At 41.4% G+C, this 15,617-nt stretch overlaps 1 protein-coding gene across 1 annotated transcript in view; it reads right to left on the bottom strand.

The window, feature by feature from the left end:
* LOC126456819 (uncharacterized) overlaps positions 1 to 15,617 on the bottom strand; it is a 225,449-nt gene that overhangs the window by 110,869 nt on the left and 98,963 nt on the right. The window contains exon 2 of the mRNA XM_050092616.1: positions 7,336 to 7,832. Within this exon, the coding sequence (XP_049948573.1) occupies positions 7,336 to 7,830 (495 nt within the window). The 5' untranslated portion in view covers positions 7,831 to 7,832. The remainder of the gene's footprint in view (positions 1 to 7,335; positions 7,833 to 15,617) is intronic.

Here is a 15,617-nt window from a genome sequence, read left to right as displayed (position 1 = left end):
GTTGGCGCCGGAGGCGACACCTGCAACGGGCTGATATGAAAGTTTCCAACCGATTTCTCATACACAAACAGCAGTTGACCGGCGTTGCCTGGTGAAACGTTGTTGTGATGCCTCGTGTAAAGAGGAGAAATGCGTACCATCACGTTTTCGAGTTTGATAAAGGTCGGATTGTAGCCTATCGCGATTGCGGTTTATCGTATCGTGACATTGCTGCTCGCGTTGGTCGAGATCCAATGACTGTTAGCAGAATATGGAATCGGTGGGTTCAGGAGGGTAGTAATACGGAACGCCGTGCTGGATTCCAACGGTCTCGTATCACTAGCAGTCGAGATGACAGGCATCTTATCCTCATGGCTGTAACGGATCGTGCAACCACGTCTCGATCCCTGAGTCAACAGATGGGGACGTTTGCAAGACAACAACCATCTGCACGAACAGTTCGACGACGTTTGCAGCAGCATGGACTATCGGCTCGGAGACCATGGCTGCGGTTACCCTTGACGCTGCATCACAGACAGGAGCGCCTGCGATGGTGTACTCAACGACAAACCTAGGTGCACGAATGGCGAAACGTCATTTTTTCAAATCAATCCAGGTTCTGTTTACAGCATCATGATGGTCGCACCCATGTTTGGTGACATTGTGGTCAACGCACATTTGAAGCGTGTATTCGTCATCGCCATACTGGCGTATCACATGGTGTGATGGTATGTGGTGCCATTGGTTACACACCTCTTGTTCGCATTGACGGCACTTTGAACAGCGGACGTTACATTTCAGATGTGTTATGACCCGTGGCTCTCCCCTTCATTCGATCCCTGCGAAACCCTACATTTCACCAGGATAATGCACGACCGCATGTTGCAGGTCCTGTACGGCCCTTCTTGGATACAGAAAATGTTCGACTGCTGCCCTGGCCAGCACATTCTCCAGATCTCTCACCAATTGAAAACGTCTGGTCAATGGTGGCCGAGCAACTGGCTCGTCACAATACGCCGGTCACTACTCTTGATGAACTGTGGTATCGTGTTGAAGCTGCATGGGCAGCTGTACATGTACATGCCATCCAAGCTCTGTTTGACTTAATGCCCAGGTGTATCAAGGCCGTTATTACGGCCAGAGGTGGTTGTTCTGGGTACTGATTTTTCAGGAGCTATGCACCCAAATTGTGTGAAAATGTAATCACATGTCAGTTGTAGTATAATATATTTGTCCAATGAATACCTGTTTATCTGCATTTCTTCTTGGTGTAGCAATTTTAATGGCCAGTAGTATACTTAGTGAATTTCAAGAGCCAACTTCAAGTGATGAATCTGGGAATATATTACAGTCGCCAATGCACAACGAGGTGACAAAAGTCATGGGATACCTCTTAATATCGTGTAGGATCTCCTTTTCCCCGGCTTAGCGCAGCAACTCGACATAGCATGGATTCAGTTAAGTCGTTGGAAGAACCCTGCAGAAATACTGAGACATACCGCCTCTATATACGCCCATAATTGCGAAAGTGTTTGTCGGTGCTGGGTCTGTGCCCAAACTGACTTCTCGATTACGTCCCATAAATGTTCGATTATATTCATGTCGGGCGATCTTTGTGGCCAAATCATTCGCTCGAATTGCCCAGAATATTCCTCAAACCAATCGCGAACAATTATGTCATCTACAAAAATTCCTTCGCTGTTTCGGTACATGAAGTCGATGAATGGATGCAAATGGTCTCCAAGTAGCCGAACGCAACCATTCCCAGTCAAGGATGGGTTCAGTTGGACCAGAGGTCCCAGTCACGTCCATGTAAACATAGCCCACACCGTTATGGAACCACCACCAGCTTCCACAGTGCCTTGTTGACAACTTGGATCAATGGCTTTGCGGGTCTACGCCACACTCGAACCCTGCCATAAGGTCTTACCAACCGAAATCAGGACTCATCCGATCGATATAGTCATGATCCCAGGAGAGACAGTGCAGGCAATGTGGCGCTATTAGCAAAGGCACTCGCGTCGATCGATCGTCTGATGTCGTAGACAATTAACACCAAATTTCGCCGCGCTGTCGTAATAGACTGTAAGAGGTCCATGACTAAGGAATTTATTGCTAGCGCACTCGAGCAGATGTAACTTCGATGGATTGCTCATGCGCTGCCTGTGGTATGTATGCTACAATAGAATCGCAGACCAGAGAGCAGTGTTGGCAGCACTAGTAGTAGTAGTAGTAGTTGTTGTTGTTGTAGTAGCTCGGGGTCGGGTGGTTGGGTCAGGTGGCTCTTAGAGAGAAGTTGTCAAGATGTATAGCTCACACAGAGCACTTGTGTCCTGCATGGAATTACCAAGGCTGGTCGTGGAGAACGATGACGATGCCTGAGCGTTGTAGTATAAGGTAAACCCAAAAATTATTATTTATAGCACCGCGCATATGTAATTTGTAACAATTGATTTTGTACTATTGTTATATCAAGTCCCATGTAAATGTTTTTTTAACTTTTAATACTAACCTTTCTTATAAAGATAACTTCTGACAATCATTCATCTGAAATTTAAAGATTTTAGTAATTTCGCCTATCCATGGCCATCCCGATTATCGTAAAGAAAAATCAGTTGTTTCTTTCTATACATGACAAATCTAGCGGCAAGCATTTGCACTGGGCTGTGCCAGGAAATTTTCTTATAAGAGCAGATATATACGGGTTATCCGGCGACTTCATTGAGGTAAGAATTTTCAATTTATTCAGAATGATTTTTCAGGGCCATGACACAGCATTGCTGACGTCCAGGTTTACCAGTTTAGGTTCACAGTCAGTTAATTATTGACAGGTTATGTATGAGTCACATTTTCATTGGGAGGTTAGTCACGTTTTATTCCGAGGTTACGGAATTAAACTGTTGGGAGGTTACAAGGTACATTCGTCGCACGTCCCACATAGATTTTTGCGGTTATTTCGCGCAGTTGTCTGTTAGCAATGACACCCGTTACGGCGAAAAGTAAAGCGCCGGCACGCCTGTCGGGAAGGATAGCGAAGAAATGGCTGTGAGAAGGAGTCAGTCAATTGCTCGCTGACCGGACCTCCCTCCAGGACGACAACGCGACAGCTGTGACCCCCTAGGTGAAGAGCGACGGTGACGGCCCAGTTCAATAGCAGCTTCAAGACTAGTGGCTTCAACAGCAGCGTCAACGCTAGATACCTTGCTTGTACTCTCTATGTAGCACGGGATTGTTTATACTGAAGAAGATTATTAATTTTGTATGTCGCCCTTGTTTGCGACACACCTGTGTAATTGCAAAAGTTGAGTACTGCAATTTTCTTTTCGTAATAAAACTCATTAAAACGATTGGTTTGATTGTTTGTCTAGCCATCCGACTGTGCAGGCTTCCTAGACACCACAACAACTCTGCGCAAACGTCGCTGCCCTCGGTCGTTAAGTGAAGGCCGTCGGCCACCAAGTTGCCATTGGTGACAGGTAATGCGTGAAGGCTGCCATTCTCGGCACACTATTGACACTCTGAATCTTGGAACATTGAACTCCCTAACGATATCTGAAATGGAATGTCCCATACCTCTAGCTCAGACTACCATTCCGCGCTGAAAGTCTGTTAACTCCCGTCGTGCGGAATAACGACACCGGAAACCTTTTTCACATGTATCATCTGACTAAAAATGACAGCTCAGCCAATGCCCTTTTATACCTTGTGTGCACGATACTACCGCCATCTGTAATGTGCACATCGCTATCCAAAATTCAATATATTCTACCGTAAGTCTCAATATTTGAATGTTGCCTTCCTGAAACGTTATCCAAAAAAGGCATTACAAAGTCAAGTAAACAATGGATTACCAAGGGAATTAAGATAACGTGTAAGAGGAAGAGGGAAATATATGGACAGGCCAGAATAAGCCAGGATCCGATGATACTTGCTTACTACAAAAGATACTGTAATGTTTTAAGGAAGGTCGTTTATAAGTCGAGAAGAAATTAATAATGCGAATAATAAGATTAAAACTATATGGAATACTGAAACTTCCTGGCAGATTAAAACTGTGTGCCGGACCAAGACTCGAACTCGGGACCTTTCGCGGGCAAGTCCTCTGCCAACTGAGCTACCCAAGCACGACTCAAGCCCCCTCCTCACAGCTTTACTTCTGCCAGTACCTCGTCTCCAATATTGAATATTGTGAAACAGGAGACGGGGCAGTCTGACAGTGCACAGCATACCATAGCAATAAAGCTAAAAGATGATGTTGTGAGTCATAATTCACATGTTGCAAGTACTTTAAACAATCATTTTCGGACTGTAGCTGCAAAAATAGGGTTAAAGGGTTCATTTGAAGAAGCAAAAAAATATGTTAAAAATGTCATTCCCCAGGATTTTGGGCCTTTAAAAATAGCACCAACATCCTCCACTGAAATTAAGGGAATTATAAATAGACTGAAAAACAAGAGCTCACGTGGTGTTGATGCAGTCCCTAACAGAATTTTGAAGTGTTGTTCTAATTTAATAAGTGGAGTCCTTAGTGATGTATGTAATGCTTCGCTGGCACAGGGAATTTTTCCAGACAGATTAAAATACGCAACTGTCAAACCTCTTCATAACAAAGGGGACAAGAGTGACTTAAATCATTAAAGACCAATCTCATTGCTGACTTCATGTTCTAAGATATTCGAAAAAGTTATGTATTCAAGAGTATTCAAAATAATTTACTTAGCATGTCACAGTTCGGATTCCAGAAGGGTTATTCGACTGAGAATGCTATCTACACATTTACTCATCAAATTGTACAAGCCCTAAATAACAAATTATCTCCAGTTGGTATTTTTTGTGATCTTTCCAATGCATGTGGATCATGTCACACTCTTATAAAAACTCAGGTTTTGTGGAATTGAAGGCTATACACACAACTGGTTTGAATCATACTTAATGAACAGAAAGCAAAACGTTGTGCTGAATAACACAAATAATGTTGGGAGGGTGGTAAATTCTAGTGAATGGGGGGATCACTAAGGGAGTCCCACAGGGTTCAATTTTCAGTCCTCTGCTGTTCCTCATTCATTTAAATGACATCTCACTTAACGTTCAGCAAGCAGAACTAGTACTTTTTGCAGATGGCACGAGTGTTATAACAAATCCCATTCCAGAAAAAGCAGCTGAAGATATTGTTAAGGATGTCTTTCAAAGAATAATTAAGTGGTTCTCAGAAAATGGACTCTCCCTTAATTTTGAAAGAAACTCGCTATGTCCAATTCTGTACACTGAATAGAGTCATACCGACAATTGATGCAGCATATGAACAGGGCTCAGTTAACAGGGTAGATTTCTCCAAATTTTTGGGTGTTCACATTGATGAGAACTTGAACTGGAAGAAGCATATTACTGCACTTCTCAAACAATTAAGTTCAGCTTCTTTCGCTCTTCGTATAATCGCTAGTCTTGGTAATAAGTACATCAGCCTCCTAACGTACTTTGCATATTTCCACTAAATAATGTCTTATGGAATAGTTTTCTTGGGTAACTCACCACTTAGACATAAAGTATTGATTGCACAAAAGAGAGCAGTGAGAATAATTAGTGGTGTTCACTCAAGAACGTCATGTAGGCACCTATTCGAGGAGTTAGATATTTTAACCGCACCATCAGAGTACATATATTCGCTAATGAAATTCGTCATATATAATCCATCTGAATTTGCGAAGAACAGTGATGTTCATACGTACAACACTAGAGGGAAAAATGACCTTTCCTATCAGTTATTGAAGCTGTCAGTTGCTCAAAAAGGAGTACATTATTCAGCAACAAAAATCTTTCATCATTTGCCCAACAACATAAAGTGTCTGGCAGGTAGCAGATCAAGTTTTAAACTTAGCTTAAAATCATTTCGTTTGGATATCTCCTTCTATTCCATGGACAAGTTTCTGTTTCAGAACTGGTAAGAAAAAAAATTGTACCTCTAAATGTAGTTGCATATGTATAACTAAAAATTTCAGTAATATTAATATTAGCACTATTTATTTGTGTGTGTGTGTGTATACATATATATACAGGGTGTTACAAAAAGGTACGGCCAAACTTTCAGGAAACATTCCTCACACACAAAGAAAATATGTTATGTGGACATGTGTCCGGAAACGCTTACTTTCCATGTTAGAGCTCATTTTATTACTTCTCTTCAAATCACATTAATCATGGAATGGAAACACACAGCAACAGAACGTACCAGCGTGACTTCAAACACTTTGTTACAGGAAATGTTCAAAATGTCCTCCGTTAGCGAGGATACGTGCATCCATCCTCCGTCGCATGGAATCCCTGATGCTCTGATGCAGCCCTGGAGAATGGCGTATTGTATCACAGCCGTCCACAATATGAGCACGAAGAGTCTCTACATTTGGTACCGAGGTTGCGTAGACAAGAGCTTTCAAATGCCCCCATAAATGAAAGTCTAGAGGGTTGAGGTCAGGAGAGCGTGGAGGCCATGGAATTGGTCCGCCTCTACCAATCCATCGGTCACCGAATCTGTTGTTGAGAAGCGTACGAACACTTCGACTGAAATGTGCATGAACCACATGTTGTGTCGTACTTGTAAAGGCACATGTTCCAGCAGCACAGGTAGAGTATCACGTATGAAATCATGATAAAGTGCTCCATTGAGCGTAGGTGGAAGAACATGGGGCCCAATCAAGACATCACCAACAATGCCTGCCCAAACGTTCACAGAAAATCTGTGTTGATGACGTGATTGCACAATTGCGTGCGGATTCAACATTACCTTCCTTCAATTGGGCCAACTGGTGGTGAATCGAGGAAGTACAGTAGATCCTGACGAAACTAAAATGAACTCTAACATGGAAATTAAGCGTTTCCGAACACATGTCCACATAACATCTTTTCTTTATTTGTGTGTGAGGGATGTTTCCTGAAAGCTTGGCCGTACCTTTTTGTAACACCCTGTATATCTTGTAATGTGACTTGTTCCACGTCATATCGATAAAATAATCGTGGAAATGATCTACGGAACATGACATAACTAAACTAAACCATGACTTTTGTTACCTCATTGTATAGCTGCTGTAAGGGATCGTAAAGACTAGTCAATTCTAATTATAGCGCGCACAGAGGCCTTTAAGCAGTCATTCTCTCCCACTGCATAAGTGAATAGAAAGTTAAACATCTCCAGTAACATGTAAAATGGGAAGTGCCCTCTGCCATGCACTTCACAGTGGTTTGCAGAATACGGATGTAGATTTAGATAGGCTGTCTGAACAAGGGTGCAGACACGAGAGTGTTACTTTCTCGAGAAACTTGTGAAGTGGCTAGATCAGGAAGTTGGTGACTTTGGAAGCTTACCCTGGGCTCAGCTGTGTCTTCAGTACCACCAGGAGTGAGCAGTCCTCTGGGAGAGGGCGGCGACTGCGACTCTGGACAGCTGCCAATGATTGTAACCAGCGACTCTGCGAAAGTCGACGAGCTCCACAGTTCTTTAACAATGGATGCGAACTCGTCGTGCTTCCCGGTGCCCAGGAGAATTTCGCTGGAAAAGTTCCATGAACGCCACTCTGGCACCTCTGCTTCGGCGTACACAGTTTCAGGTGCGTCCGAGTTGAACGGACCTAGTGGAAGGAAGTCTTCACTGGCGCTGTAGAGCAGGAGCCATATACTCGTTGTTGAAGGAATAAGAAGTGTTAAAAGCCTTGCAAAGTCCCTATTTGCAGTCACGTTGGTAAGTTCTTCTTTCACCTCTTTTTTTATTCCTTCGTAGTGTGGAAAATTTTCATAACACAGTTGGGAAGACTCCCAATCCGCCGTTGTATCTTCGGATCTGCTTCGACGGTTCTTCGGCATCCCTGTAAAGACAGAGCACGTATCAGCACACATTTCAGTTGCGCATTCTGTATGCAGTGTCAGCAGGGCCGGCCTGAGGCCCGACTAAGTCGTAGCTTGGGGAACTAAGCTGGCCAGGATAACACGCCAAGTGCCATAACCCGATTTCCCTGAAACTTCACTGGAAGAGTCAAAATAAATTTGTCTCTGGGCTTTCTGACAAATCGAGGGCCAAATTTTCGAAGTACTTTAACTTCCTTTCAAATTCTGAAGGTGGCAGGTGTAAAATAAAGGGAGCGAAAGACTATTTACAATTTGTACAGAAACCAGATGGCAGTTAAACGAGTCAAGGGGCATGAAAGAGAAGCAGTGGTTTATGAAGGGAGTGAGACAGGGTTGCAGCCTATCCCCGATGTTATTCAATCTGTATACTGAGCAAGCAGTAAAGGAAACAAAAGAAAAATTTGGAGTAGGAATTAAAATCCATGACGAGGAATTAAAAACTTTGAGGTTTGCCGATGACATTGTAATTCTGTAAGAGACAGCATAGGCCTTGGAAGGGCAGTTGAACGGAATGGACAGTGTCTTGAAAGCAGGATATAAGATGAACATCAACAAGAGTTAAACAAGGATAATGGAATGTAGACGAATTAAATCAGATGATGCTGAGGGAATTAGATTAGGAAATGAGACACTGAAAGTAGTAGATCAGTTCTGCTATTTGGGGAGCAAAATAACTGATGATGGTCGAAGTAGGAAGGATATAAAATGCAGACTGGCTATGGCAAGGAAAGAGTTTCTGAAGAAGAGGAATTTGTTAACATCGAGTATAGATTTAAGTGTCAACAAGTCCTTATTGAAAGTATTTGTATGGAGTGTAGCCGCGTATGGAAGTGAAACATGGACGATAATTAGTGTAGACAAGAAGAGAATAGAAGCTTTCGAAATGTGGTGCTACAGAAGAATGCTGAAGATCAGATGGGTAGATCACATAATTAATGAGGAGTATCCGAGCGGTTCTAGGCGCTACAGTCTGGAACTGCGCGACCGCTACGATGGTTCAAATGGCTCTGAGCACTATGCGACTTAACTGCTGAGGTCGCCTAGAACTTAAAACTAATTAAACCTAACTAACCTAAGGACATCAGATTGCAGCGCATGGAACCGAGCAACCGCTACGGTCACAAGTTCGAATCCTGCCTTGGACATGGATGTGTGTGATGTTCTTAGGTTAGTTAGGTTTAAGTAGTTCTAAGTTCTAGGGGACTGATGACCTCAGAAGTTAAGTCCCATAGTGCTCAGAGCCAACTAATGAAGAGTTATTGAACAGAATTGGGGAGAAGAGGAATTTGTGGAACAACTTGATCAGAAGAAGGGATCGGTTGATAGGACATGTTCTGAGGCATCAAGGGATCACCAATTTAGTACTGGAGGGAAGCGTGGAGGGTCAAAAACATAGAGGGAGACCACGAGATGAATACACTAAACAGATTCAGAAGGATGTAGGTTGCAGTAGGTATTGGGAGATGAAGAAGCTTGCACAGGATAGAGTAGCATGAAGAGCTACATAAAACCAGTCTCTGGACTGAAGACCACAGCAACAACAATCTCAGCTGAAATGGCGGGATATTGGCTGCCGTGGCGGTCTCTCAGTTTCACGTCCAGTGTTCGAAAGCTGTTTATCATTTTTATTTGTTTAATTTTTTCATTTATCTAGTCATGTCCGTAGAGGGTTACTACATGAAACTTGCTTATCAAGATAAGAGGTACAAGGCTGTTATCTTAATCGTAAAATTACAATTGGGTTTCACAATAAGTGTCATACATTTATTATACAATATGCATTTGTACGGTGTTTTCAGGGCTTAAATCTTTTTTTTAATTCTTATGTTATGATTATCAATTCTTATGTTTGATTCTTAAGCATATTCTACGTGAAGATTTGGTGCATTCCCCTGGGAGTTACTGATTGTAGGAACTTCCATTGTTTGATAAACTAACGTTTGTTATTCTGAGTACCCACTACAGAAGGCATGCAATATCTGTTCCAAAGACAAGTGAATGACATATTAAATATTTTTCTGTTTTCTCTGCACATCGATTTTATTAGCCCCTTATTTACATAAACGACATTCTCATTTCGGCAGTTTGCCATTTTCAAATTCTCCTTTTTACGTGTCACAACACAGTATTGGAGTGTCTATTGAGATTCTATCTTAGTTTCCATGTTGTTAAGGCTCATTAGAAGTTTATCGATTGTGTCCACTTTTCATTTGTACGCATGTTAGTTTGTCAGCAAAATACACTCCACTAATGAACATATGTTTAAAAAGTAAACCCTCATCTCTCCTATCACCTACCATTTTCCACGAACCCACTGACCAGCCACAAAAGGGTGCTCCTCTCGCAACTTAGTCCCACCCAGGACAGGAGCAACTGAATCACATTCCACCCCAGGGTTTAGATCAGTCTTTGTCATGTCCTGAAATGTGAAATATTCCCCCCCCCCCCTCCCCAACCAATCCCTCTGACAGTAATCTTCCACCACAACGCCCAACCTGCACAGCATCCTTGTCATCCCTATTCTAACCCCCTTGACCCATCGTTCAAGGATATCACACACATCCGTGCCCAAGGCATGATTCAAACCTGCAACCGTAGCGGTTGCGCGGTTCCAGACTGTAGCGCCTAGAATCACTCGGCCACCCCGGCCGACTTACATTTTGTTATTATGCTTTAACATACAGTATAGAAAGATTAATGTCACCTTAAACTAGCAAGATGGTAGGATCATAAGGCATGCCCTTTGCTCGGCATGGCAGATGGCCTCAGAGAGTAATAATAGTGGGCAAGTAGAAGCCATATCACGCTTGAATCTATAGATACAGTAGGGATTCATCTACAAGGTTTGGTGCCAAGAAGAATATCTTTCATTATTTGGATTTACTGTTTGAATGTTTGTATTCCACTCCAACTGTGCTGCTGGCATTGCTAGCACCACTCATAATTTGTTAAAAATAATTTCAATAACTCTCAATTCATACTCAGCAACTAACTGTAATTTTCAGTTACTGTTGATAATCACTGGTGGACAAGATAAAATAGTCAGAAGTGTGCCATGGAGGACAGGTGCCAAACTGTTAAGATAGGCCCGTAGGAGTTTCCAGTCAGTTTCCAAAGATCTGTGTATGAAGTCAATCTTGTGTAAAAGGGAATTTGTTGACATTGCCTTGGATGACGTATGTGTGTAATACCATGTTAATCTTATGATAATTAGAGGAGTCTATGATCTGGTTCTGAAGAGGCAACATGTGATACAGTGTGTGAAGTGCAACTTCATGTAAAAGTGGAACAATTTGTTAAAAGTTGTCTCAGAAAACATACAAGTGTGATCTTGTGCTGATCTTCAGATCATGTGAACTATTATTTGTGAATTTTTATTGTGCTTGAGAAGTATTGATTAGTATCCAGAAACTTGGCTGTGTACATTAATAGTAGACTGGGTCTTGGAATTGTTTTCTTGATTTTGTGATTCTATGAATAAAAGAAAATCAAGTTATATCCCATTACTTTGTAATTCTCATTTTTAGTAGCATTGATATTTTCCTTCTTGTCAATCCATTACACACAGTTTATTGCATGAATGTTTGGGTCTGCAGCTGGGGGAGAAGAAACCAGTCTTGATGATGACAATTAGTTATCTTTACAAGACATGAGGTAAGCAAGCTGCCTCCAGTTATGCTAGGAGAAGTAGCTACTGATGTTACATTCAGAAATCCACCATGTATGTTGCAGCTGAGACACCTTTTCTTGGTGGAAAGTGTTACATTCAGCAACCCACTGTACAGTATATGAGGGTTACAGTTTGTATCTTTTGGGATTGTCATAAATATTACAACTTACATAACTTCATAACATTACAGTGTGATCCTGAGTGATAAAAGAATATAGTGTATTTGGATGGATAAAATCTACATACCAAGTGGCACCAGGAGGGCACGCATATAAAAAAAGGTTTTACTTATGCAAGCTTTTGAAGTCAATGGCTCCTCCTTCAGGCAGAAGGGTTGAAGGGGAAGGAAGAGAGGTGCAGGGAAAGGAACTGGAGAGCTTTAGGAAAAGGGGTAGTGTTTGGAAAAGTCACCCAGAATCTTGGATCAGGGGAGAGTTACCATACGGGATGAGAAGGAAAGTCTTTCCTTCTCATTCTGTCTGGTAAGTCTCTTCTGATCCAGGATTCTGGGTGACATTTCTGAGCTTTCCTCTTTTTTCTGAAAGCTCTCCAGTTCCTTTCTCTTCACTCTTCTTCCTTCCCCTTCAACCCTCCTGCTGGAAGGAGGAGCCATTGGCTCCAAAAGCTTGCATAAGTAAAATCTTTTTTATATATGTATTCTCCTGTCACCACATGGTGAGTAGATTTTTTATTTATCCAGTTACATTATATTGTCAAAAATTGATTTTTTCCTTGAGTAGTAAAAGACTTCTATACCACAGTGCACTTGCAGTTGAATGACAATTCTATAAGTAGGCAAACAATATAAAGCAACTCCGTTGAAGTCAATTTATGGGTAAATTGTAACAGTTGTTAATTAAAAGATGTTTATAATCACTCAGATTTCTGAACTTCATTATCAGTAGCACTACTTTTATATATTGCACTGCATTAGTGTTGGTAATTAGTGGTAATAGTATCTAATATGCTACTTGCTGCATATATTTTTTATACATATGGTTTCATATCTATGTTGTGAACATACAAAACATTACAGTATCCAAGTCTTAAGGGTATTATGGACAAATAAAAATTATTACTCTTATTAATATTATTATTATCACTATAAAAATCTATCAGCATCTACACAGTGCTATAACTGTAAAACTGAGATGTTCCACATCGTACCGAGAGATCACAATTATGAACAATAGAACATCCATATAACTAAACTATGACATGTGGATTGTCTCAAAATGTCTTTGGCTTGAGAAATTTTAAGAAGTTATTTTCTGGAAATGATAATTTTGTAGCTGCAGTCATTACTTTTCCCAGCCTTAGGAAATTCAAGTACTACGGTAAAAAGTTACACCAAAGAGAATGCTCACATTTGTTAGACCAGACCTGAAATCCATACATAGAAACATAAATTTGACCATGTAATCCAATTCAAACAATTTTATAAGCATCAACAAGGCTTTTATAATAACAAATCTAAAGGCGCAGAGTATCTGCACCACAAAACATTTTAAAAGTCAGTCAAATCTCAAACAAACAAATAGCTTCTTTGAGTGTATAGAACTTGGAAAATATTAGCCAACATACTACAGAATAAAAAAATATATTGTGGGTAAGACATTTACTGAACGTAATTTCATGGATTACTTTTCATTTATACTCTATACTACTTCAAATTCCTGATAACTCTCCATTATGATGGTATTTATAGATCACAATGCGTGAATTACTTAATTAATTAATGAAAAGGCACAACTTCATTAACTGAGCATAACACATAAATGGTACTACTATGTACGAGGGTCACTCTAAAAGAAATGCACACTATTTTTTTTTTAAATTCATCTTTTATTCTACATGTTTGAAAGTTTTACAGTGTGTAGATACATCCTTTAGGAACAATATTTTCATAGCGCCTGAATGCCCGCACGGTAAAATTCTGGATCAACCTGTTGTAGCCACTGTTTGGCAGCGTGCACAAGGGAGCCATCATCTTCAAACCTTGTTCCACAAAGAGAGTCTTTCAGTTTCCCAAAGAGATGATAGTCACATGGAGCCAGGTCAGGAGTGCAAGGCAGGTGTTTCAGTGTTGTCCATCCGAGTTTTGTGATCGCTTCCATGGTTTTTTTCACTGACATGTGGCCGTGCATTGTCGTGCAACAGCAATACATCATGCTTTTGCCAATGTGGTCAAACACGACTCAGTCGAGCTCGAAGTTTCTTCAGTGTCATCACATATGCATCAGAATTTCTGGTGGTTACACTTGGCCTGATGTCCACAAGCAAGAGTCCTTCGGAATCGAAAAACACCGTAGCCATAACTTTTCCAGCAGAAGGTGTGGTTTTGAATTTTTTTTCTTGGGTGAATTTGCATGATGCCACTCCATTGATTGCCGCTTCCTCTCTGGTAAAAAATGATGGAGCCAAGTTTCATCACCTGTCACAATTCTTCCAAGAAATTCATTTCCACCATTCTCGTACTGTTCCAAAAGTTCACTGCATACTGTTTTTCTTGGTTCTTTGTGAGCCACTATCAACATCCTGGGAACCAACCTGGCACAAACCTTTTTTAACGCCAACACTTTCAGTATTCTGCCAACACTTCCTTCCCCTACCCCAACGTAGTGTGACAATTCGTTCACTGTGATGCATCTGTCAGCAGTCATCAATTCGTTAACTCTCTGCACATTGTCTAGAGTGTGTGCACTATGAGGCCTGCCACTGTGAGGACAATCCTCAATATTGCCATGCCTGCTTTCATCATTTAATCTGCTTGCCCACCGACTAACTGTACTGTGATCGTGAGCAGTATCTCCATCACCTTTTTCAACCTCTTGTGGATGTTTCCCACTGTCTCGTTTTCACAGCACAGGAATTCTATGACAGCATGTTGCTTCTGACGAACGTCAAGTGTAGCAGCCATCTTGAAGACATGCTGTGATGGCGCCACTCAGGGGAACAGGTTGAACTAAGTTTGAAAACAAGTGGGAAGGATGAATCTACACACTGTAAAACTTCCACACATGCAGAATGAAAACTGTATTTTTACCAAAATAGTGTGCATTTCTTTTGGAGTGACCCTCATAAAACAAACGTTAAAAACTCTGGGCAGTCCTTGTTTTCTCTGCTATAATGACAATGAAAATTATGGAATATTTATTTAGTTTGCATATATGAGGCACAGTCAAATGAATAATGGACACCCTCCATAATGCAACCATGGAATGGTTCCATTTGAAAGTAATCACCACATGCATTATGACATTTATCCTATTGGGAGACAGGATGATCAATTCCTGTTGTACAGAATGTTGTCAGCCACTGATGGATCCACTTTTGCATTTCCTCACCCTACTGATATGACATCCACACATCTTTCTTCATGTCACCAAGGTGTGAAAATCACACAGGGAAAGATTCGAGCCATACGGAGGATGCTACAGTGATTCCCAACCAAATCACCTTCGTCTATTGGCCGTGTGGGGATAGGCATTATCAGGCAACAGGATGATTCCATCTGACAGTATTCCAATAGCACGAGGTCAAATGGCAAAGCCAACAGTGAAAATATCCCACAGTTTCCACTCAAAGAAATCAAAAGCTTTTCAGACAAGTTCTGGTAAGGTCATAATGACCTCCTTCTTTAACTGCAGGGCCATCTATTTGTCGAGTTCCTCAATCACGGAATGACAATCGACGTGCAGCGTTATGAAGACAAAGTCAAAATGCTCAGGAATGCTGTTAAACTGAATCATCCAGTTCAACAATAACATGCACCCCTACATTGCCAATCAGAGGAAGACTATGCTCCAACAATTTGGTTGGGAAACACTGCAACATCCTCCCTACAACCTGGATCTTTCACCGTGTGATTTTCACATCTTTGGCAATCTGGAGAAAGACATGCATGAGCACTAGTTTCAGGCAGACAAGAAACTGCAAAAGCAGGTGCAGTTGTGGGTCCATCAGGGGCTGATCACGTTCTACAAAACAGGAATTGATCATCTTGTCCCTCAGTGGGATGAATGTCTTAATGTGTGGGGTGATTATTTTGGAATGGAACCATTTCATGGTACTG

Source organism: Schistocerca serialis, chromosome 2 (assembly GCF_023864345.2).
Source record: "Schistocerca serialis cubense isolate TAMUIC-IGC-003099 chromosome 2, iqSchSeri2.2, whole genome shotgun sequence".
In the NCBI taxonomy this organism is placed as follows: domain Eukaryota; kingdom Metazoa; phylum Arthropoda; class Insecta; order Orthoptera; family Acrididae; genus Schistocerca; species Schistocerca serialis.
This window is presented reverse-complemented; position numbering and strand designations above follow the sequence as displayed.